Source organism: Patiria miniata, unplaced genomic scaffold (genome assembly GCF_015706575.1).
Source record: "Patiria miniata isolate m_02_andy unplaced genomic scaffold, ASM1570657v1 HiC_scaffold_29, whole genome shotgun sequence".
Taxonomy (NCBI): Eukaryota; Metazoa; Echinodermata; class Asteroidea; order Valvatida; family Asterinidae; genus Patiria; species Patiria miniata.
This window is the reverse complement of record NW_024037068.1, coordinates 16069608-16094017: the sequence shown is the minus strand read 5'-3', so window position 1 is coordinate 16094017 and position 24410 is coordinate 16069608. Positions and strand designations below refer to the sequence as shown.

The window sequence follows — 24410 nt, the reverse complement described above, 5'->3', positions numbered from 1 at the left end:
TGTGGTCTGATTTTTATGTTTTTGGTATCAAAAGATGTGCAAGGCTTGAGGCTAAAAAGTCATAACAGCTCGGGTCACGAAAAAAAAAAAGGCTATCGCGGAAAAAGTTGAAGGGGTTCCCCCCTCCCCCCCCCCCCCCCCCGGACCTTTTAGGGTTAAGTCAAGTCAACAGTCAATTGCAAATCCACCACAAATCTGGTCACATGACAAAAAAAGGCTTTTGTCTCTGTTCATTCAATAACTTGTGACTAGGGGTGTGCATTTACATGTATGGGTAGTACAAGAAAAGGGGAACCTGATTAAAAGAAAACCATGGGTACCTGGATACATTGTGTACATGTTACAGAATGCCAACCCCCAAATTCAAATCTCAGAAGTTGCTGTTCAGATGTTCATAAAGATCCGCACGATAATACTACCACAAAATGTAGTTTTGTACATCAGTGCATCAATACAGCAAGATACAAATGTGTACAGTAAGTTGTACAGATTTACGGGGTAAACTGCTCATTTCGCAAGCGTCACAAACGTGAAATATGTTTAATGTTTTGTTTTCCCACGTAGCCTGGTTTTCATGTTTCAAATTTCCCACAAATGACATTTAAAACCTTTCTGTTAAACTAAGTAATTCATGAAGTTGGTTATGGGTACCCGATCCCATAATCTGGAACCGGTTCCTGACATCAACGGTCGGGTACTCGGGTACCCGGTTCCGATGCACAGCCCTACTTGTGACTTGACTTTAGATTGAATGACTTGTGACCAACTTGTGATTTGACTCCAGACTGAATGACTAGTAACTGACTTATCATGGGGACATTAAACCTACAACTCTGAATGCTTCGTTATGAACTAGTAATCACACGAGATAGTGTAATGCATATCCGTGTAAGAGACAGTGTTGAAGTCCAGTCCATCCCAAGTCCATCCCAAGTCCATCACAAGTCCATCACAAGTCCATCACAAGTCCATTACAAGGCCATCACAAGTCCATCACAAGTCCATCACAAGTCCATCACAAGTCCATCACAAGTCCATTACAAGGCCATCACAAGTCCATCACAAGTCCATCACAAGGCCATCACAAGTCCATCACAAGTCCTTCACAAGTCCATCACAAGTCCATCACAAGTCCATCACAAGGCCATCACAAGTCCATCACAAGTCCATCACAAGGCCATCACAAGTACTCCAGTCCAAAGTCAAGTCACAAGCTATTCAAATGAACTTTGACAAAGGTATAATTGCTTTGTTATTGCTCATCACTTGCTACTTGTGACCTCATTAACCCTACAACTCCCTCAAGTGTCATTAACTAAGTACTGGACCAAGTCTGCCAAAATCCATCACTGACCCTGCTCCACACAAATGCTTTAGGACCAAACCCACTGAAATCCACCACAAGACCACCACTACTATAGCTGGATTTTGATGGACTTATCTTGGCTTGCCTACCAAAATCCCCCAAAAGGGGGAATGGATTTTGATGGATTTGGGAAGGGTAGGGTCCTTGCAAAATGTCTTGTGATGCGCTTGTAACGGACTGATGATGTACTTGTGACAGACTTGAGATGGACTTGTGAGGGACCCAACTACAATACGAAAGCGAGTTAGCCAACTGCTACCCATCCACTGCTGCGTAACCATTTCTCATTCTTACGCGTTCATCCTCCTTTGCATGCACCGTGCTATTCCTATCAACGAGGGGTTGACCATGTGGCCCATCCACAGTCTTGCCTGTCCAACCGTGGTACATCTTTGTGTACTTGCGGGACGTAAACACCAGGATATTGACCATGAGGACCCAGCTAACTAGGTACAGCGCCACCGCGCCAACTTTGAAGAACATCCGAGGCAGCGGATGTAACAGCTCACAGTAGAGGAAGTACGACCCCAAACCGATCCGGCAAACGGTGAAAGTCAGTAGGAACAGAAAATCGTTGACTTCGTACAGAAAGGACCCCTTCCAGCCTGCCTGGCGCATGAACCACCGCATCTGTAGGAGGGGGTTGCTTAGCTCCGCCCCAAAGATGGTCGCGCCGACCTCGGTGCCGGAGTGCTCCCACGCCAGGGCAGCGAGTATACCGACGATCGTTATGAGGTGGTGTACTAACATGACGCTGGATTCTTGGTCTCGGAACCAGACGCACCAGACGAAATCAAAGATGAAGTAACCCACACATACTACCATGGTGTAGACCTCGTGGATGCTGGACTTGCCGCCTGACCAAACCAGAAATGACAGAGAAACAACTGAGTATGCATTGCAGTTCTTATAGAATTGGCAACAATGACTTATTGTCTGAACAATCTTGACATTGTCTCAATTTCTGTAGGAGATCATTTTTTTTAAAGATATAGTCCATCATTTGTAATTTGTGCATTTTGTTTGTTTGAAGCAACAAAAGTGTTCAAAATCTAATGAAAGATACTGAACAACTAACCTGATGAAGTTTCAGCTCAGCTTCAGCTGTACATGTATATATTTTTTTTAAACAGCATTCTAGGATCTCAATTTCAAAACAAAAGTTGCTGAATCATGTTTTGAATTGGGCCTGAATTCAGCGTCCGAGACACGTTCTCACTGAGCTGATTGCAACTATACGCGATGTCGCGCACTATTCCGACGAATTATAGCAACCGCGCGCGTGTGCATCGTGTCAACCCTTGCGCGTGCTTCGCCGAATAACAAAACGAACTACTAATTTAAATTTCTTACGGTGCGTCTAAAGAAGCACCCTTGGAAAGGCCTTCTTTTGTTGATTACTTGAAAATGACAGCTTGCCAGAAAGAATAATTTCACAGGGAGTTTAGTCAACTTACTATCTTTCAACCAAGTATGTTTTTCAACAATAATTATGCCAGTTACTTTTTGGATTGCTGCAAATGATGGACTATAGCTTTAACTGACACTCGTGTTAGGAATGGTGCTCAGAGACCCGACATTTGCTAGTGTTCACCGATTATCAAAACATCCTGGTGATTGATGATCCCTTTCACAATGATTTGCGAAGGAAATGCAGACATCGCAAACCATTGTGAGTATTTGTAGGTCACTTGCCACAACGTTCATGTACTCGGTACATACATTCCATGCACACGTATCACATCAAGCCCAGAAAGCCCATCCACTTAATGCTCAAATGTGTCAACTACATGTACCAGCACCCGATTTCACAAAGCGCTGCGACGCGTCGCAACTCGAGTTCCGACGTGTAACACGTCGCAACTCGCGACGCATCGTATAATCCATTTCCTGAAAGTTGCGATGTGTTGAACGCTTCGTAAGTTCCTTGACAACGGCTTAAAACACGTCGCAAGCTACGACGTGTCTAGTGGTCGTCGCAAAATAAAAAGAGTCCGTTTTTAGCCAGTTTTGTGCCATAAACATTACATAAACAAGATTATATACCGAGGCAATGTGTGTTAAGTTGTAAATAGAAAATTCATTGAATAATTATGAATTAGCCTGGAATATTGCAGTTGAAATTTCAAAGTAGCTACACAGTCCACTGAGAGCTCATTTTCCTTTAAAATTGCATCGCACGGCCACCATTTTGTCCTACGTTTTAACAAATTTCGAGCGGAGATCCGACGACACTTTGTTGAATACCAGACGACTATTTGCTGTATGCTGACTTAATACATAAAACAGTCACCGAATTGTGCTATAAATACACATGCGATGCGTCGCACTTACGACGTGTTTTGTGAAATGGATCGCAGGACGTGTTGCAACTGCGACGCATCGTAGGGATACGATGCGTCGCAGCGCTGCGATGCATCGTAAGTTACGAAGAGTTTCGTGAAATCGGGTGCTGTAAAAATTGTCATCTTCATTCGTTGTCTGGTTTGATTAGTTTTTTTTTAATCACATTTTTTTAGGGAAACCTTGCCCTCCCCCTCCCCCCCCCCCCCCCCCCAACCTGGTCTGCAAGTAGTCTGAGTAGGACTCTACGAATCGCCTTTTTTAACATTTGGACATGGTCGGGTGAAAGTAGAGAGTCCTTACCAATAACCTTTTTTGACCATTTTCACTCGTACCCCAAATCAAAATCTTCAGATTTCACCCCCAAAACAGTACTCAAACTGCCTGACTGGCCTGCAAGTGAGTTCCAATGAGTTCAAACAATGTATTACCAGGATGTGTGAAAGGCCACGGGTTGTAGTAAATTCCAAAGATGTAGGACATAACGACGATGGTGACGGCGTGTACCAGGGTCACGGCTCGGCAGTTCCACTCGTACGACCGCTGCGGGCAGAGGTAACAGAAGAGGCCGTACAGCGACGACCAGAAGACACAGGAGGATATGACAAGGAGACTGATGGTAGAAGCGCTCATTTCCATGGCGATAAATCTAGCCCACGGCAATTGAGCTGGTATAGTAGAGGAGCTGCATCAATAAAAATCAAGATAAATAAACGTTTTTATAGGTTGGGCATGTTGGGTATTAGGCCCCCCCAAAAAAATTACTCTGTCTCTGGTCAGCGCGCGCGTCAATTTTAATTATGTGCGTCAACTTTTTTTTTCTTCAAATTAACACGGAAGCTACAACAGCGCCCTCTATTGCCGCGCCTCCTCAAATTTTTGTACCAAGGAATGGGGAAATTGCACCCAGGCAAATGATAAAGGGCACCAAGGCAAATGATGGAGGACACCAATGTATAATGAGGACACAAAAAAGCAAAATAGTGCCCACCTTGTCTGTACAATACAAGCTTGGGGAAAAAAAGCCACCAAAAAAATAATAAAAACGCGTCACCGCATCAATTCCGGAACTTCGGTCTGACCAGAGACCGACTATGTTGGTTTTTTTTGGCCTGAAGGACAATAAACTGGCTATCATTAGGGAAGCCGTAATGCAATTTTTAACTGCTATCATTAAGGTACTGCAACAACACCATTGAATTTATATCACATTTTAAAAACAGAAAAAAATGTTGCAACCTGACGCGCCACTTCCGCGACTGTGTACAAAGTCTATGGAGAGTCAAGAACATTTTCCCAGTAGTAATACTAAGGGAATAAATGTGTGTTCCGGAGGTATTATAACACTCTGTTCAAGACCGGTGTGAGTCTGGAGGGTGATAATTACCTGAGGCGAAGCCGAGGGCAATTATCACCCATCCAGACTCACACCGGTCTTGAACAGAGTGTTTAATACCGACCGAACACATATTTATTCCCATTCAAAAATACCTTTTTGGTCAAAAAAACAAATCTTTTCGGTCCAGATATCAAAACAAGTAAAAAAACTTGACGTTACCAACCATTTTGTTCAACAATTTTACTTCCATGTTTTACGAAACACCCCTCTGACAATAAAAGTATAATATGCATACGTGATGAGGAATGTGAACGCTCAACCAATAAAACATTAAAAGGCACCGGATTTCACGGGAGTCCAAATTTCATGTGACACTGGAAAAGTGTTTAAGACTAGCTCTACTGAGTGGAGCGTTGAATTACGGGTACCCCTCCATACAAACGCTCCACCGATTTGCCATACTTTGGTGACGGCTTCACAGTAGCATAGTCACATACCCACGCGAGGACAAAAAGACCCCCCAAAAAACCGGTAAAGAGAATACAAATGAGAGCGACAGTTACCCTGGATTGATCTACACATTCATGACATTCCATCAGACCCCTTACATTGTTCCCAAACAGCGAAAATTTTGAAGAAAAACAGCAAAATAGTCTGAAAACTTACAGCTCAATGTGTTCGCCGTGAGGCTCAATCCTTGCACCGGTTTGCCGAATGAGGGCGTCTGACGTGACGTCACTGTCGTTGCTCGATCGAAGAAAAACAAGTCGCGCTTTATCAACGACTGTTTCGTGTAATAATACGTGCTCCGATCCGCGCCGTACGACAGTATGGGCTTTGAACACACGCAAGGTGGAGACGGCTGAAACGTATTTTAATAACAATGGGATTTTCATTTGTCAGTATTAGTACATGTAGTTCTTTGATACAAGTTTCATGTGGGTATCTGTCGTCATTAATTTGTTTTTAATTTAGAACGTGTACGTTTCAGCCATCTCCACCTTGCGTGTGTTTGTTCAAAGCCCATACTGTCGTACGGGCGGATTGGAGCACGTATTATTACACGAAACAGTCGTTGATAAAGCGCGACTTGTTTTTCTTCGATCGAGTAACGACGGTGACGTCACGTCAGACGCCCTCATTCGGCAAACCGGTGCAAGGATTGAGCCTCACAGCCAACACATTGAGCTGTAAGTTTTCAGACTATTTTGCTGTTTTTCTTCAAAATTTTCGCTGTTTGGGAACAATGTAAGGGGTCTGATGGAATGTCATGAATGTGTAGATCAATCCAGGGTAACTGTCTCTCTCATTTGTATTCTCTTTACCGGGTTTTTTTGGGGTCTTTTTGTCCTCTCGTGGGTATGTGACTATGCTACTGTGAAGCCGTCACCAAAGTATGCCAAATCGATGGAGCGTTTGTATGGAGGGGTACCCGTAATTCAACGCTCCACTCAGTACACAACTGTAGAGCTAGTTTAAGACCAGCTAGCCATGTCTAAATCATCCGTTTAAGACCGGCCACGTGACGGGCTCTCGACCAATAGGAATGCGTAAACTGTCTTAGGTATTTATGAAAAATAGTTTTTCCTAACAAAATTGGAAATGTTTCTCAGCTAGTCCCCGATTCGGAAAGATTCCCATATCTGGCCATAACTAATTTTTCCCTTCAGTGGCCTATCAGCCATCAGAAAGTGATAATACGTCCTAAAAAGTTGAATTTAAAAGCACAGTACGAGAGAAATACCGAGGAGAAAATTTATCGTCGATTCGCAGCTCCCATGATTTTCTACAAACGGTCCAAACATGTCAAAGTGCGAGTCGGAAATCTGGCCAAAATTCCTTTTCTAAAAGTTTTATCGAAAAGGTCTGTGTGTATCAGGAAGCTTACATTTCCCTTTTCAAAATGCACTTCGTCAGATTTTTTTTTTTATTGGAGACTAGTCCAAAAGAGGTAGGTTTTTATTTGAAGCGATCCGGAACTAGGAAAAATCCGGAACTAAGAAAACGACTGTATTACACGAATAACGGAAATACGGGTAAGACACTGTTCTGACAACGGAGTCCAACCGGGGCCCAATTTCACGGCGCTGCTAAGCACACGATTTGCTGCTTTTCATGGAGACCGTAACGATAAGCACAGCAAAAGGCACGCTTACTACAGAGGAAGGAGTAATTGCAGAATACTCCGCCACTCGGAAATACACCCCTAAAATCACTGGCTACAAAACAAGGTTGGAATCACTGGAAAAGAAACAATTCAAGTCCATGCCAGCTACGCGGATACTGAGTGGGGGTCCATTATTTGAAAACGAAGCAACACAAAAGGAATGGCAGTTGCTGAAAAATTTATACGTCCAAACCAACCACCCTGTTGACGGCTACGCGGATACAGAGTGGGCATGGTGGGAGTCCCCTTGAATATGCTTGAGAACGAAGCAACACAAAAGGAATGGGAGTTGCTGAAAAAAATTCCAAGTCCAAACCAACTGTTGGCGGCTACGCGGATACGGAGTGGGAGTGCAGTGGAGCATGACGCAGAGTAGCTTGAGTAACTCCAGCTCACATGCTCCATATTCATTCACATGTTACATGTGAATGAAAATGGAGCATATCAGCTGGAGTTACTCAAGCTAGACGCAGAGTCATGAGAGTACATCTCAAGTAGCGCTGCTGTTGAGAAGGTGTATTAAGGGCAATCAACCGTGACCTTGTAGCCGGCTACGAGGTGGATAGATTGAGTGGCGGGGTATTCTGCAATTGTGCCGCAAATTTTTCTGCTATGCTAAACACAACTTTTCTGCTAACTGTTAAGCAGCGCCGTGAAATGTGCGAGATAACCACTTAAGAGGTGTTTGCACAGTAACATAACAACCAGAACCAGAAATTGGGCCCTGGGCTAGCTGGAGTTACCCAGCCCTGAGTTTTATCATTGGGTTGTCATTTAGGGCTGGAGCGAGTTTTTCTCGTAACCGATAGTATAGGCAAAAATTTTTGGAAAATGTTCAATTTTGTCCCCGTTACACACTAATTGCAACTGCAACTCACCCCAAACTTGCCTGGAATAACCATTACACAGGTCCTTGAAGTAAAAAACGATCCACGATGAAGATTCAGCCTACATCGTGCATTCATTTATGGAACTAACTAGTTATTGTCCCTGTCTTTCAATGAACGTAAATAACACTGCACTATGAATGCACGATAGCCGGCCAACTCGACGGTTGCCGTTCCAGTACCGCACTGTGATGCGAGTGAACCTCTTATTAAAGCATGAAACAGTCATCGGGTATTACGCTTCCGCGTCACGTCATGCACCGACCGCACAAACGCCTAGTACCAGCGAGCTGTACGTGCATGGTAATCGACCGCCATTCATTGTACACAATTTTTGTGTGTGCACAAACCAATTGCGGTCCTGGCCATGCCTGCAAGGTTGTCAGGTTAGCGGTTATTCCTCCTGTTTTCACTGCAATTGTAGGCTGAAACTCCATCGTGGATCGTTTTTTACTTCAAGGACCTGTGTAATGGTTATTCCAGGCAAGTTTGGGGTGAGTTGCAGTTGCAATTAGTGTGTAACAAGGACAAAATTGAACATTTTCCAAAAATGTTTGCCTATACTATCGGTTACGAGAAAAACTAGCTCCAGCCCTAAATGACAACCCAATGATAAAACTCAGGGCTGGGTAACTCCAGCTAGCCCTGGGCTATGTTTACCCAATCAATCATGCCATTGCCAATAGCCCAATGTTTACCCTGCTTCGACTTTGTTAAGTTCGTAATCGGTCATCTCGGTAGCCTGTATCTAACAATAAACGCAGTGGCTATTGTTACGGCAGCCGTAACGCATTTCCCATTTTCTATCGTTACGGTAGACTGCAACTTTTATAAAAACATGACAAGAAAATATAAAATTAAAAGAAGGAAAAAAGTGAATTTGAACGTTATGAAATTGGGACTTTATTTCCCTTTTAAAAAAAATCCTCCAAAGCCTCAGGTTAGAAAAGGAAAAAAAATTCGAGTGCAAAACTGAGATTCGAACCCGCAACCTCGCGGTGCAAAATCCTACCCTCTATCGACTGAGCTGTCGCACTGATCACTAACTTGTGTGGAAACAAATAATTATAATTATATACCTGCGTGCGTATCAAAAAAGTATCGTAGAGGGCGCTAAACAACGACTGCCGTAACGATAGCCACTTCAAACAATAAATCCTGAATAAAATCTTACCCTTTGCACTTCCTGGAACTTCCAGTGGAAGTCTAAATTTTGCAGTCCAAATAATTGTGTATACTATTGATGCTTTTCTTTCAACAACCCAAGTTAGGAAAAGTTTTATGCATGAGGACTAACGTTAGTAAAAAAAAAAACCTGGAAGTGGAAGTAACAAGTAGACATGACTCTGATCAGCCGCAAATTCTTGTGGAACCGCCTAGTTGACATGTACCCTGAAGATGCAGTACAATGTGAGCGAGATATTCGATATCACGCGAGGGGACCCGTCTATTTGTCATACACAATCAATGGAGGGCGCTATATAACAGTTCCCATGGTGAAATTAATGGTGACATGAAAACCTTTGCCGGCAGTTCAACATGGCCGGTGTGGCAGGTAATTCTGTCCCCCTGGTAAATGTGTCCCCCCCCCCCGGACAGATTTACCGGGTCGTGACCCGGTAAATCTGTCCGGGGGGACACTTTTACCTAGGTAAACCTGTCCCCCTCTAGGTAAATCTGTACCCCTGCACGACGTTAAATGTGTCCCCCCTGGTAAATGTGTCCCCGTGCAACGTCACAAGTCTAGCACCCAGACTGTATATTAGTAAAGTTATTAACTGTTTTTGCGCGGCGCCTTGCTAAATTTTGATGACGACTTCGGGAGCGAGCGATTTGCATGGTGGGCGTGCGCGCGAGTGTACCGCACCTACGGAGGGCGTGAGGGCGCTAGCGATAGGTTGAGTATTACTATACTACGCGTGCCTTTTCTGCTTTCTTGCAGAAACATAGATCGGTTGATTAACATCTAAACGTTAATTTCATTTTGATAATCAATGATGAAGGGTGGAAAAATCTAAAAAAGGAAACCCTGTGCGCTGAATTCATTATAATAACATCAATATAGCAACATATGCGTGCAAAACCAGGGGGACAGAATTAACTGGAGGGGACAGAATTACCTGGAGGGGGACAGAATTAACGGGACAGGGGGGACACTTTTACCTAGGTAATTCTGTCCCCCCGGACACTTTTACCGGGGGACAGAATTACCGTCCACACCGGCAGTGATGGCTGAACTCTTTTCGGTTTTACCCTGAAAAATGCAGAATGTCTTAAATTTATGATTTCTCTAATAATACCAAAACGTATTCAGTTTAGAATGAGACATATAGAAACAAAGAACATTCCACCCAAGGTCGGTTATAGGCCTATTTTCTTTGTTCTTTTATTTTTTTAACCTTTTTTATATAGAAATTTCAGATTATTGCGGACGGGCCAGACAGTAGTTATTTCAGTGATATGAAATAGGACCCATCTTTTGTGGATTACGAACGCTAGGGCACATCCACTAAAAGCGTACTTTCATGGGGCCTAACAATTTTAAAAATATAAAAGTCCCCCCCCCCCCCCCGCCGTTTATACACAGACAAATCATGAACATGTATTAGCGGGAAAGAAAATCGATAATGTTGAAGATATGTTGAACCTGTGGCCCAGATCTTCCATTTTGCTGGGGCTGAGAGACATATATTTCAAGGCTTAAAAAGTGAAGGAAAAAAACGATTGTAGCCTGCTGGCCCAAAATCAACTGTAATAATAATAATATAATTTATTCGGATGATTGACATGTATATACACACAACAAAAGGATATACCAAAAAAAAAGAAACCAAGTAAACAATACACACGGAAGACAGAACTGTCGATGGAGGCGCTGTTCAAAACCGCCAATTATGCACACCGTAAAGGACCAATTATATGGTGCGATATTGTTGCGAAATTCTGAAAAAAGGCACCGAAAACGGCACATGCCACAAAAAAATGACATTAGCAAATGCTACTAGTGACGTCACATGCGAACGGTCTCCGCCCTAATAAAATAGTCGTGAGAAGGGGCGTACACTAATTATAGATGAAGTAGTGTGCACGATTGTAGGAGTATGAGCCCTCGCCCCCTTGCTTTTGTCCGGATGCAAGATTTTCAGTGAGGGGAGGGCGAATGGGGGGGGGGGGGGCGAATTTTTATGGGGGCGTGCGCCCCCCCCCCCCACGTCCGCCGTAGCTACGCCGCTGCTGCTAGCCCCCTCTAGCATTAGCACCGCGCCTGCGATACAGCCTGGGGCGGCGAAACTGGGGGGGGGGGGGGGGGGGGACGGAGAGGGGGGGGGGGAAGGCCAACAAAATTGCCCCTCTTGCATAATTATGTGCCACCTGGAGATGACTGCCCCTCAAACAGGTCAAGAAATTATTATGATCGCGCTGAACAGTAATTTGCCTCCTCTCTTGTAATGCAAAAGTACCCCTCAAAAACACAGATACCCCTCGCGCATTAACAAGATTGTAAACATTCTCGAGATGGAACAGGCAACTCGAGAATAAATTTAGGAACTTTAGCATCCATTTATTATTTTTGGGCCCCATTCATTAAAAATATGTCAGCGCTGGGCTGAAGGGGGGGGGGGGGGTGTCCCTTAACCCCGGCCTTCTCTAGATCCGGTAACTGTGCAACAAAAGTTTCACATGTATGCAAAACTAGAGGAATAGCCGGGTGCCTGGCTGTGCTTTTAAAATCGGTGCTTGTTTTTGTATGCGGACGGAAAAATAACACTGTGCGTTTAAATTAGCAATAGGCCTACACGTCGTTGTAAGTAACTCTTGGGGACCAAGGGCGGATCCAGGGGGGGCCAAAGGGGGCCATGGCCCCCCCCCCCCCCCCCCCAAAACGAAACCAATTTTTTTTTTTTTATGTGACATCGCAAAAAAGGCAGGCAATGAGTACACCACCATCTTTTCCTCAAAAAAACATTGGTTAAAGTGGTCAGAAATTGCCTCAGATCGCACCACGGAGCATCTAGAATCCAAAATTTTTTTCGGGGCCCTTAGGCGGGCCCCGAACCCCACGCCGTAATTTTTGGACCCACTTTTTTGGAGTACCAAAAATTTTTTGGCCCCCCAAAAAATTGTGTTCTGGATCCGCCCTTGTTGGGGACGTGGTTAAATGAAGTGAATATTTCTGAGTAACATATTTTGTGCTACTGTCTGATCCTCTTTTAGTGTATGCAAACTAATTAATATTCCTTTTTGGTTAATTTTGTTGAAAAGTGCACTTTTCTTTAAACCTTTACAATTTTTCAAGCTTTTCCGGAAAACTAGTCTGGTTCCCAGACCAAAAGATTCCGACTATTCCTGATGATTCTTAGGTCCGGTAGCCTCCGGTAATACAATGTATTACAATTTACGTCACGTGACAAAAACGGGAGGAATTCCTCCTTTTTCCGAAAATTTCCGAAGTTTGCCGAAGTCGTTTCGTCGAAAATCGGATAGCGCCCGAGTATTTCCGAGTATATAATATAGGTTTAATTAACTGCTAATTGCTTATTAATTTTATTTTAAATGATTTGATAATTAATATTCATTGTTTTCATTTAGAAAACTTGAAATTCAACGACGATTTTGTGCATCAAATATACTCATATCGTACGGGCGAACTTTTTTGCTGCGTCATGTACAATTTTGAATTTGACGACCGTTACCGAGATTTTCCAAAACTCGGTCTTCATTCGGCTCCGCCTGCTAACAGTGCTATTTGGTTCCGTAATTTTGAAGATTCCAGATCAACATTACTCAATCTTATCTTACAAAAACATCAAACTGTATCATCATAACTGTATGATATTACGAAGTAAGTGATTTATTTAAAGATTTGATCAGAACATTAAAAGCTACAAGTGATAAAGCGAAATCGGAAACGAAGCCGCGCTTTGAAAAAGGGCTATTAATGTCGTCATGTTTATTTTTTAGCCACGGAGGCTGCCTGACCTACAATTTAAGACGTGAGCGTCGGGAATAATTGTCAGGTCTGGGAACCAGACTACGGAAAACTTGCTCATGAATATATATTTTTATATAGCATAAAACCAAAAAGGCAGCAAAATACACTTGAAAATGGCAAAATGAAAATTGAAAATAAGGTTAAAGGGACATAAAGGTGCACTTTCAAGGACTGCAATAAAAAAAAATACATTTCATATTCTTTCGCGAGATTAGCTCATAAAAAATTACAAACAAATATAGCTTTGACATTCAACATTCATTTCATTGGTAGTCCGTCGCGTCCGACGATGACGTCTGTGCCTCTCATTCGGTAGTGGTGTAAACTCTCATATGACTGTGGACTCCCAGTCTTGATCTGCATAGACGTCCGCAGTGAGGGCAGACAAACTGGCCTAGCGCTTCGGGTCCTGCTGCTGCAGCTGCCTTCCTCCTCTCCCGGGCCTCCATGACTTTATTTCGGCGGTTTTTTTCACAGCTGTCGGTTGCTTGTTTTGTCACAGCACGCCAGCCTGTGCCCGGTCCTACGCAAGCTCCTCTAGCTACATGTACTTCGGGGGTATTCCAGCATGGACGATGTTGGCCTTGACACTATCTTGAGTTTGAAGACAGTGTCAACCCCTTCTTTATGCTCACATCTGATATTCATTTGTATAATACCCGAAGCACTAGTAGGATAAATTTATATGTCCAATTCAACAGAACAACATTGTCTAAAAATAGCGTTAATCAACGTGGTGCATACTGGAATAGTCTAGATGACTTCTTAAAATCAGCACCTTCCTTCTCTGTCTTTGTTAAAAACCTTAGATCACATCTACTCAATTCTTATTCGAACAACTAGTTATAATTTATGAATCTAGATGTATGCTCTCGTCTCATACCAGTTTGTGTTTTTCTACGTTTATTCGAATAACTAGTTATAATGTATGAATCTAGATGTATGCCCTCGTCTCATACCAGTTTGTGTTTTTCTAGGTTGTGTCTTTGTGTGTCTCACTGTTGTCCATTTTGTCCTTTGTCACTGTCTCTGTTTTTCTTGGTCATGTCCACTTGTCTGTCGATAGGTTAGGGTACAAAAGCGTGACGCTTCACCTTATACCTAATGTTGTCGTAAATTTGTTCTAGTATTGATCCATGTACATTATTATACACAATTACATAACTCCTTGCATTTTGCTCTGTATAATATGTTTACACGGCATTGTAACATTTTATTGTGTGGAAATGGCAACATTGAAATAAATGTTTCTACTACTAAGAGCTTCTGAGGCCTTCCCCGGTTTCTTTTGCCTAAGCAAGGTTCGCCATAGAGAAGCTGCTTGGGAATTCTGGAGTCGGCATCCATTCGGATGACATGCCCTGTCCATCGAAGCTGGGCTTTTAAGATCAGTAGCTTCGATGCTTGTAATGGTCTCTGTCCTGTCCAGGACCTCCAGATTCGTGATCCTGCCCTGCCACTGGATGCCGAGAGTAATCGATCTCAGGCTGCGCGTGTGGAAGCGTTCCAGCAGTTTGGCGTGCCTCCTGTACAAGGTCCAGGTCTCACATCCATAAAGAAGGCTGGTGAGCACAACTCTCTTGTACACAGTTTGGTGAACTGCCGGATGCTGTGCTGGTTCAACATGCACGAGATCTCAGTCTGCCAAGAGCTTGCATGGCTTGCCTTGCAAATCCTCGCTTTGATCTCTTTGCCAAGGGAACCGTCAAGGGAACCGTCGCTGGAGATGACACTGCCGATGTATTTGAAGTCATCTACAGTCTCCAGCTCTGTTCCCTCGAGGGAGATGGAGGGGCGGGGAGCCGCAGATAACGGGGTAAACTGGCGTAGGACCTCTGTTTTGTCCAGGCTGATGGTGAGACCATATTCAACAGTAAACGAAAGCCCAACGATTCCCTTTCTTGTTTTTGGCTGCACCATACCAATGTCAGTTTAATCACCCACGGATTTAGAGGGATGGGCGTTTGGCTGGCCCATTTTGGGATTCGTATAAGGCCTGATCAGCAAATTGTCACAACTTATTGGAGTTTGCAACGTCGCCATAGTTCCAGACATTTGGAAAGAAATCGAAGCTTTCTTTCTCCCATTCTGCTGTTTTATTTTCCCGGTGTCTGCAAATGGTCACGGATTTCAAAATATTCACGGCCCTGTGTTGTTTTGTGCTATAGTTTTGCGTGTATTAGAGTAAATTACAGACTCCTGTGACTATGAGCATTTGCAGCATTTGATCTTCGGGATGACTTCCTTACAATCTTTCCTAAATCGTCTGTTTGCGATGCCGTAAATCAGCGGGTTAACTACGCTGTTAATCAGAAGAGTGATCGAAATATCCTCAATTATTTCCGCTAATTGATCATGTGGAGACGCGTACGATCTGACGGCGTAAATCAGGTAGGGCAGCCAGGTCAGGAGAAACACCACACTGGTGATGAAAAGCATTCTGGTTGTCTTACGCTGCAGTTTGGCAGCACCGACCCTTCGAGGGGCGTGTCCTGGCTCTGGACGGCTCTGCCTTAGCGATGGGGCATTGTCTTGGGGCGCAGTATTAGCTTTGGGCTCGGCGATCAGATTGGGTTGGCTAGGGCCAGAGGAGTCTTGGTGTGCCAACCAGTGGCGTAGCCACCGGGGGGGCGTGGGGGGGGGGGCGACCCCCCCCCCCCCCCCCCCCCCCATGAAACCTTGTCGCCCCCCAGTCGCCCCCCCACTGAGATTTAGAGTTTCTAAAAAAGTTATCATTGATCTAAATCTAAATAGTCGCGAATGATCCACATGATGACCACTGAGAAACGACCCTTCGCGGACCAGTAAGCTGACAACCGGCGTGACATAGCGCATAATGATAATCTAAAATGCGTATTAACACCCACTGCACTGCTCGCTCACACCACGGAACACGTATTATAGACAGGTGGTCCGTGGGTCACACAGTTTCAGTCAGCGATATCACGCGAATCGGCCACGCACAAACTTTTTCCTCCATTCATATAAGCTAAATAATAATAATAGGCCAATTAAAAATCCTTGAAATCAGTGGCGTAGCCACGGGGGGGGGGGGGGGCGGGGGGGGCGACAGCCCCCCCCCCCATGAAACCTTGTCGCCCCCCCCCCCCCCCCCCCCCCCCCCACTGAGATTTGGAGTTTCTAAAAAAATTATCATTGATCTACATGACGCCATGGGCGTCAATCCTGGGGGGACAGGGGGACTGGTTCCCCCCCCCCCCACTTTTTGAAGGGTGGGGGACACAATATCAAATGTCCCCCCCCCCCAGATTTTTGAACTCGTGTCTCATTTACAGGGCCCTATTATGTACTACAATGTATCTTTTGCTTAGAAAATATTGGTTAAAGTGGTCAGAAATTGCCTCAGATAGCACCACAGAGCATTTAGAATCCAAAATTTTTCGGGGCCCTTAAGCCGCGGCGGGCCCCGAACCCCACGCCTATAGCTCAGAATTCTGGTAGCTGATTCAATGACTCCAACCTCGAAAACAATGTTCAAAAATTTTTCTTATGCCTTTAGCTGAGAAAACCTCGAAAATTATGTTTAAATTATTATCTTTTGTGCTAAGATAATTATTGGTTAAAGTGGTAAGAAATTGCCTCAGATCACACCACAGAGCATCGAGAATCCAATTTTTTTCGGGGCCCTTAAGCGGGCCCCGAACCCCACGCCTATAGCTCAGAATACCGATAGCTGATTCAATGACTCCAACCTCAAAAACGATGTTCAAATAATTATCTTTTGCTGAGAAAATATTAGTTAAAGCATGGAGGAAAGTGGTAAGAAATTGCTTCAGATCACACCACAGAACATCTAGAATCCAATTTTTTCGGGGCCCTTAAGCGGGCCCCGAACCCCCACGCAGGAAGGGCTTCGCGTTTCGCACTTGCATCAGTTCTGATCAAGGTATGTCCCCCGCCCCCCACTTTTGAGAAGCGATTGACGCCCCTACATGACGCCCCCCCATGAAATGTTCCAGCCCCCCCAGCGCCCCCCGACTGAAAAATTCCTGGCTACGCCACTGGTGCCAACGATACTACGTGAGCAGACGTGCATGCATCGCTGGATTTCCGTTTGTAGGAATCTACTTCAGTTGTCGGACATGTGCTTCTTCGATTAACGATCTTCGTCACGGCCTCGTTGACATATGATTCACGTGTCGGCAGCTCATTATTCTGCGGAGGTGGTGTCGGTCGTGTCGAGCAGATAACCTGACGTTCGACACTCGGCCTGCGTTCATCTCGTGAAGTTGGCACTTGTGCGGGACCTACCTTGACGTGTTTACGGATGGTGGCGTAAACTTTCCCGTAACATGCACCCATTGTCACTAACACAATCACAACTGAAACTGACTTGAAAATCTCTTCAATCTCTTCGTATACCTGTAAAGAAGGAGGAATGGTGCCTGATGCTTTACAGACATCCAGGGCAAGTTGTCCTGCGCTCATAGCAATTGCAAACAACACTGCGACCAACACAGCTACCTTAGACCGTCGTGGGTTGAAAATCCGTTTTTGCGGGCGGCATACGCAGTCATAGCGTTCTACCGCAATCACCGCAGTAATGCTAAATGATGAGACAACTGTGACGTCATTAAATGCCGCGATAAAGGCATCTGTGAGCCTTAGAAATAATGAATACGGCAAATACTTTCCGGTCAAAAGTAGAGAAATTACGTTCGCCGGGATTCTCAGCAAGCAGACGGCCAGATCAGCCCAGGCCAGGGCTCTGATCAGAATATCGGTGCTGGTCTTACGAGTCTTGGTCCAGTAGACACGGAGAATCAAGCAGTTACCGGGCACCCCCAGCAGAAAAACTAAACTTTCAGCGATGAGGAGAATAGTAAATCGAGCGTCGAGGGGATGAACCTCAGCAACTACCCCACATTCGGGCGTTGCATTCGAGGCGAAAATGTTGTCCATGTTGTGTTTTAAGTCGATTGGATCCTTACGTATAAGTCAAGCTTCACTGTGCAGGTATCACCTCTCTGTCTGAAAATCCGCTGAAGTCGTACAGACGACTCTGGTAAAACTCTATAATTTGAATGAATTCCAAACCGCTCATTTCAACCAGTTGGTAAATTGTGTTGCTTTAGACCAAAAGCCTTCTGCCTCGAACTGAACCAAGACACTAACTCCATCATCTATATAGATGCACAGCTCGTTGCAGACCAAATACAAGTATAATTGGATATCATTATCCACGTCTATTTAGTGATTGTCAGAGGAAAAGCGTTTCCAGTGCATTACTTATAGGTAACTGTTTACTCATAGAGCAAGGTCCTTGCTCTGTGGTTAAATAAAGACTGACGCGGCGACGAGACTGCAACGACAAATAAGCCTTAGTCTTGCTGCTCATCTGACGGACATCACAGCCTACATTGTATTGCTCATTATTACCGGATCGTGGCTGGTTCAGGCTGACAGATTGTTAACGAACATAACGTTAATTATTACACGGTCCTGCAACAGGCAATCATTTACACATTAGTGGACGTCATTCATTTCTATATAAATCGAAGAAAAAAGCCAAGTAAGCTAATAGGCCCAATCACATCAAAATGAGCCTAAAAGTTCAGAAAATAAACTCAGTATACCGGTGCGAGTTATTGCCCATCAATCATTCAAACTTTCATCGGTCCTTGCAATTATCCCATTTGCCGGTTAACGTCATTCATTTTATATATTAATAACGGGGACACTAAATGACCAAAAAGGAAGGATAGTTACATTCTCAGCCGCCCCACTGCCCGTACCCCCTCCCACATACCTCTACACAATCCAGCAACTTGACTTACAAAAAGAAAATCGATCACACTGTAAAAACGTCGGGTAAAATACTGTTGGGCAATGAAATTACCTCATATTGGGTTGAATTGGGTAAAAACTGTCACACTGTTGCGAAGAATTTGCCCAAGAGTGTATTGCCAGTTGATAATTCGACCAGCTCTGGTCGAATTATCAACCCATTTTGCCCAACTTTTTTTTACAGTGCAGAAAACCCATTTTGTTTCTGTATTTGTATTTGTGTGTTGTCTGTTAGACTACTCGTAATGATAATTATCATTGTGCAAATGGTTTTTCCTCCAATTACATTGCCCGGGTCGTAGGTCTATAAATATGATATGTCGATTTCCCAATTATGCTATCAAGAAATAAGTATAGAACAGATTTCGTTTTATAAATTACTCAAGATAAAAAAAAAGAAGTGAGACAAAATGACGTCACGCAAAGGCTTCGTTCACATGTGCGCTTCTTGAGGGAGCAAGAAAGCGTACATGTGAACAAAGCGTGACGTCGTTATGTCTCGGGTCCGTCGCGCAGTATTTTTGTGCTCTGGATTCAATAAAAAACACTGTTATTACGGTTAATGGATACCCGATTTCTTTCTGTCTGTATGTTGGTTAAAATTTAACTGCCCAAATAAGTGCGACTGACGTGCACACCTCCTGAGCAAGAGCCTAGCCCCATCCCCCCCCCCCCCACCACCACCACCGGATCTCGTAAAAAGGCTGATTGTGGTTTCGCGGCTCCTTTTCTATCGCCTAAAGTGCATGCACACACTTGTCAGGGGCGTGGCCAGACTGATTTCAATTGGGGGGGGGGGTTGGCAAATACATTTTTTTTGCCGGCATACCAGGCTCTGTGCTAAAATTTGGGAAGGATGTTTTTGTCCCCTGGTCAGTCGGTTGTCGCACAATCAAAAATTGGGCGAAAGCGATCTGACTATTGTTATGGAGGCGCTGCTCAGAGCAGACGATCGTGGACATTATTAGGCAATAGTTGGCGCTCTTCGCGACGGTCATCATTCATATCAGCTATCTCTACGTTTAGCCAGATCAAGTCCATGCAAACTGTCACCAATGTGTACTTGTGTAACTTAGCTTTCTGCGACACGTTGTGTGCTTTCAAAATGTGGAGCACATCCATGATTATAACATCATTAACTACAAAACGGAACGATTGTGTGTGTTATACAACTTATTTTCGAAATATGCTTCATCGAATCAGTAAACCTAGCGGCCGCCGTCACGTATGACCGTTTCTACGGTATATGCCACCCTGTCAAGTACCATATGGAACCTGTAAACGTAATGACAGTGGTCAAGTTGACAATAGCTTCGTAGGTCAGTGTGGTTCTAACCATGCAATGTATCATTATGTAAAGGATAATGCCTGAGGTACGCGACATTCGTGGGTAAGAATGGCCCGAGGGCGAAGCCCGAGGGCCATTCTTACCCACGAATGGCGCGGTACCGAGCGGCATTATCCGACTTAAACTCCACCCGTGACGTCCCCCTATTGTTTCTAGCGCTCCATTATTTTGCACGAATGGAGCGACTTTGTTTCATACAAAGACACACGCTTTGTCTCATTGCGTAACTGTAAAATGCATTAGTATAAATGGAATTGTACAGAATTGTACTGCGAATAGTATATGTTGGCGTAATGTTCTTACGTAACCAATACAATGCTGGATTCTAGGCGCGCTTGGTATAAAATGCTAAACCCCACCCAGGCACCATGCATTCGTTCTTGACTAGCGTGCTGATGACACCCAGTGTTCAATCTCAAGACGTTATGGAATGTATGATAATAATACGTGAGATACAGTGGAATTAAAGCGTGCCAGGGAACTGTCTTTGATACGGTGCTGATACTAGCTCCATGGATATATCGGATAATAATTTGCCGGCCGCTTCAAATTTTGCCTGGAAGATATAAAAGACCATCTCGACACTCCAAATGAACAGGAAGATTACATGTATGAGTATAAAGGTAAGAAGTACCCTTTTTGTTAAGTAGAAATAACAGCTAATAAAATCAGAAAATTTAAATGTTGTATTTTGAGCATGATAATGTCAGATAGCAGTAAGCTTTATTCTTTAATTTATTATCCGATAAAGGTTATTCAGACATCGTGTTTGCACTAAAACTGTTCTAATTTGAAGCTTTCTGTGTCGTCACTACCCTGTGCTTTTTACGGCTTTGTAAGACTTAAGTGGATTTACAGGAATATGAACTTATGCTTCCGTCTTGTTGTTTGACCCCAAAAACTAATTTCTGATTTTGTTTTCTTCTAATTCTGGCCATGCAGTCTGTGGATAGTGTCACGAAGAGGGTCAAAACTAGCGGGCAGTCTCCAGTCGGACTACCTCGTCGACGGCATTACCAACGCAACTCGAGACTAGTCAAACTACTCATCATTGGACAAGGAAGGACGAGCTAAAACCACTCAAAATTGCAAGATTAAGATTTTGGTGGTTTTTTTTTTGCAAAACCGCTACAACTGTTCCAGACCAGATTTACATTGCACGAACTTGTGATTTTCCTTCAACTTTTCTTGGACACCATGGAAAAGACCTACACATTTCTTCAGGATGTTGAGTTCTTGCCGATCAAGAATTTCTAGGACTGCATGCTAGGCATTGAAACCCAGGAACAAGATTGAGATATAAATTGTACTGCGAACCTTGTCAAAACATCTGCTTTAATTGTGAAACATTTATATCGTTGAAACGTTTATATTGTTACATGTAACATTACTTTGTGCGAAGATTCTGTACAAGAAAAAAATGGTTCTTGACTTTCGCCTCAACACTGTAAGAAATTGTATACGAAAATGCATAAAATTCTATTCGAGAAACGGTGTAGCATACTGTATAAAAAAAATTGGTTATTGACTATCACGTAAAAGTACGAATGATGCCTAAAATTCCATTTGAGAAACGGTGTAGGGCCTATGAAAAAAGTCTGTATGAGAAAAAAAAATGGTTCTTGACTTACGTAAGCATTGTACGAAATGTATAAGAAAATGCATAAAATCATCATTGAGAAACGGTGTAGTAAAGTTGCAACTGTGCAAAACTATAACTGTGTCATTTTTGGTGTTTCTTTATTTCCCGCTCCATTATTTTGTAGGAATGGAGTGATGGAGGCTTTATTACATTCCAAAAGAATGGAAGGTATCGCCTCCAACGCTCCATTCGTGCAAAATAATGGAGCGCTAGGACAATAGGGTGACGTCACGGGTGGAGTTTAATCATGAATACGAGTAGAGGGATTTCAAATTGGCACAGAAGCGGAGGGCCTAGCTCAGTGCTGTCTTTTGTTGAGAGGATTAAAAACAACGGTCCTGGATGTCATACAATGGCTTAGCACTGAGGGCCTCGGTTTCAGTAGTACATGTATTTTGGGATTCGTATATAAGGCCCGATCAGCAAACTGCCACAACTTATTGGAGTTTGCGACGTCGCCATAGTCCAAGACATTTGGAAAGAAATCGAAGCTTTCTTTCTCCCATTCTGCTGTTTTATTTTCCCGGTGTCTGCAAATGGTCACGGATTTCAAGATAATCAAGGTCCTGGAAAGTTTCGTGCTTAGTCTTACGTGTATTAGAGTAAATTACAGACTCCTGTGACTATGAGCATTTACAGCATTTGATCTTGGGGATGACTTCCTTACAATCTTTCCTAAATCGTCTGTTTGCGATGCCGTAAATCAGCGGGTTAACTACGCTGTTAATCAGAAGAGTGATCGAAATATCCTCAATTATTTCCGCTAATTGATCATGTGGAGACGCGTACGATCTGACAGCGTAAATCAGGTAGGGCAGCCAGGTCAGGAGAAACACCACACTGGTGATGAAAAGCATTCTGGTTGTCTTACGCTGCAGTTTGGCAGCACCGACCCTTCGAGGGGCGTGTCCTGGCTCTGGACGGCTCTGCCTCAGCGATGGAGAATTGTCTTGGGGCGCAGTTTTAGCTTTGGGCTCGGCGATCACATTGGGTTGGCTAGGGCCAGAGGAGTCTTGCTGTGCCAACGATACTACGTGAGCAGACGTGCATGCATCGCTGGATTTCCGTTTGTAGGAATCTACTTCAGTTGTCGGACATGTGCTTCTTCGATTAACGATCTTTGTCACGGCCTCGTTGACATATGATTCACGTGTCGGCAGCTCATTATTCTGCGGAGGTGGTGTCGGTCGTGTCGAGCAGACAACCTGACGTTCGACACTCGGTTTGCATTCATCTCGTGAAGTTGACGCTTGTGCGGGCCCTACCTTGACGTGTTTACGGATGGTGGCGTAAACTTTCCCGTAACATGCACCCATTGTCACTAACACAATCACAACTGAAACTGACTTGAAAATCTCTTCAATCTCTCCGTATACCTGTAAAGAAGGAGGAATGGTGCCTGATGCTTTACAGACATCCAGGGCAAGTTGTCCTGCGCTCGTAGCAATTGCAAGCAACACTGCGACCAACACAGCTACCTTAGACCGTCTTGGGTTGAAAATCCGTTTTTGCGGGCGGCATACGCAGTCATAGCGTTCTACCGCAATCACCGCAGTAATGCTAAATGACGAGACTACTGTGACGTCATTAAATGCCGCGATAAAGGCATCTGTGAGCCCTAGAAATAATGAACACGGCAAATACTTTCCGGTCAAAAGTAGAGAAATTACTTTCGCCGGGATTCTCAGCAAGCAGACGGCCAGATCAGCCCAGGCCAGGGCTCTGATCAGAATATCGGTGCTGGTCTTACGAGTCTTGGTCCAGTAGACACGGAGAATCAAGCAGTTACCGGGCACCCCCAGCAGAAAAACTAAACTTTCAGCGATGAGTAGAATAGTAAATCGAGCGTCGAGGGGATGATCCTCAGCAACTACCCCACATTCGGGCGTTGCATTCGAGGCGAAAATATTGTCCATGTTGTGTTTTAAGTCGATTGGATTCTTACGTATAAGTCAAGCTTCACTGTGCAGGTATCACCTCTCTGTCTGAAATTCGCTGAAGTCGAACAAATGACTCTGGTAAAACTCTATAATATGAATGAATTCCAAACCGCTCACTTCAACCAGTTGGTAAATTGTGTTGCTTTAGACCAAAAGCCTTCTGCCTCGAACTGAACCAAGACACTAACTCCGTCATCTATATAGATGCACCGCTCGTTGCAGGTAAAATACAAGTATAATTGGATATCATTATCCACGTCTATCTAGTGATTGTCAGAGGAAAAGCGTTTCCAGTGCATTACTTATAGGTAACTGTTTACTCATAAAGCAAGGTCCTTGCGCTGTGGTTAAAGAAAGACTGACTCGGCGACGAGACTGCAACGACAAATAAGCCTTAGTCTTGCTGCTCATCTGACGGACATCGAAGCCTACATTGTATTGCTGCTCATTATTACCGGATCGTGGCTGGTTCAGGCTGACAGATTGCTAACGAACATAACGTTAATTATTACACGGTCCTGCAACAGACAATCATTTACACATTAGTGGACGTCATTCATTGCTATGTTAATCGAAG

General features: G+C 44.0%; 2 protein-coding genes across 3 annotated transcripts; both read right to left on the bottom strand.

Annotated features, from left to right (window-relative positions):
* Positions 1–1153: 1153 nt before the first annotated feature.
* LOC119736122 (TLC domain-containing protein 5-like) lies at positions 1154–9501 on the bottom strand. Of its 2 annotated transcripts, none has more exons than XM_038210135.1 (3): positions 9277–9501; positions 4141–4377; positions 1154–2223 (listed from the first exon to the last, which is right to left on the bottom strand). In XM_038210135.1, exons 2-3 carry the CDS (start codon positions 4346–4348, stop codon positions 1622–1624), a joined length of 810 nt encoding a protein of 269 aa, XP_038066063.1. In that variant the 5' UTR covers positions 4349–4377; positions 9277–9501; the 3' UTR covers positions 1154–1621. The 2 variants fall into 2 exon arrangements, with proteins under 2 accessions (XP_038066063.1, XP_038066062.1); XM_038210134.1 differs by having other exon boundaries at positions 1155–2223; positions 4141–4394; positions 9277–9500.
* A 13015-nt stretch (positions 9502–22516) lies between these two features.
* Positions 22517–23809, bottom strand: LOC119735213 (gastrin/cholecystokinin type B receptor-like). Its single transcript, XM_038208919.1, has one exon. The coding sequence runs from the start codon at positions 23807–23809 to the stop codon at positions 22517–22519; it is 1293 nt and encodes a 430-aa protein (XP_038064847.1).
* Positions 23810–24410: the final 601 nt, after the last annotated feature.

Coding starts and splice junctions, on each gene's coding strand:
- LOC119736122 (XM_038210135.1), bottom strand. CDS start 4,348: ATGGAAATGAGCGCTTCTACCATCAGTCTCCTTGTCATATCCTCCTGT. Junction 2,224..4,140: donor GTGGCCTTTCACACATCCTG/GTAATACATTGT, acceptor TGGTTTGGTCAG/GCGGCAAGTCCAGCATCCAC.
- LOC119735213 (XM_038208919.1), bottom strand. CDS start 23,809: ATGGACAATATTTTCGCCTCGAATGCAACGCCCGAATGTGGGGTAGTT.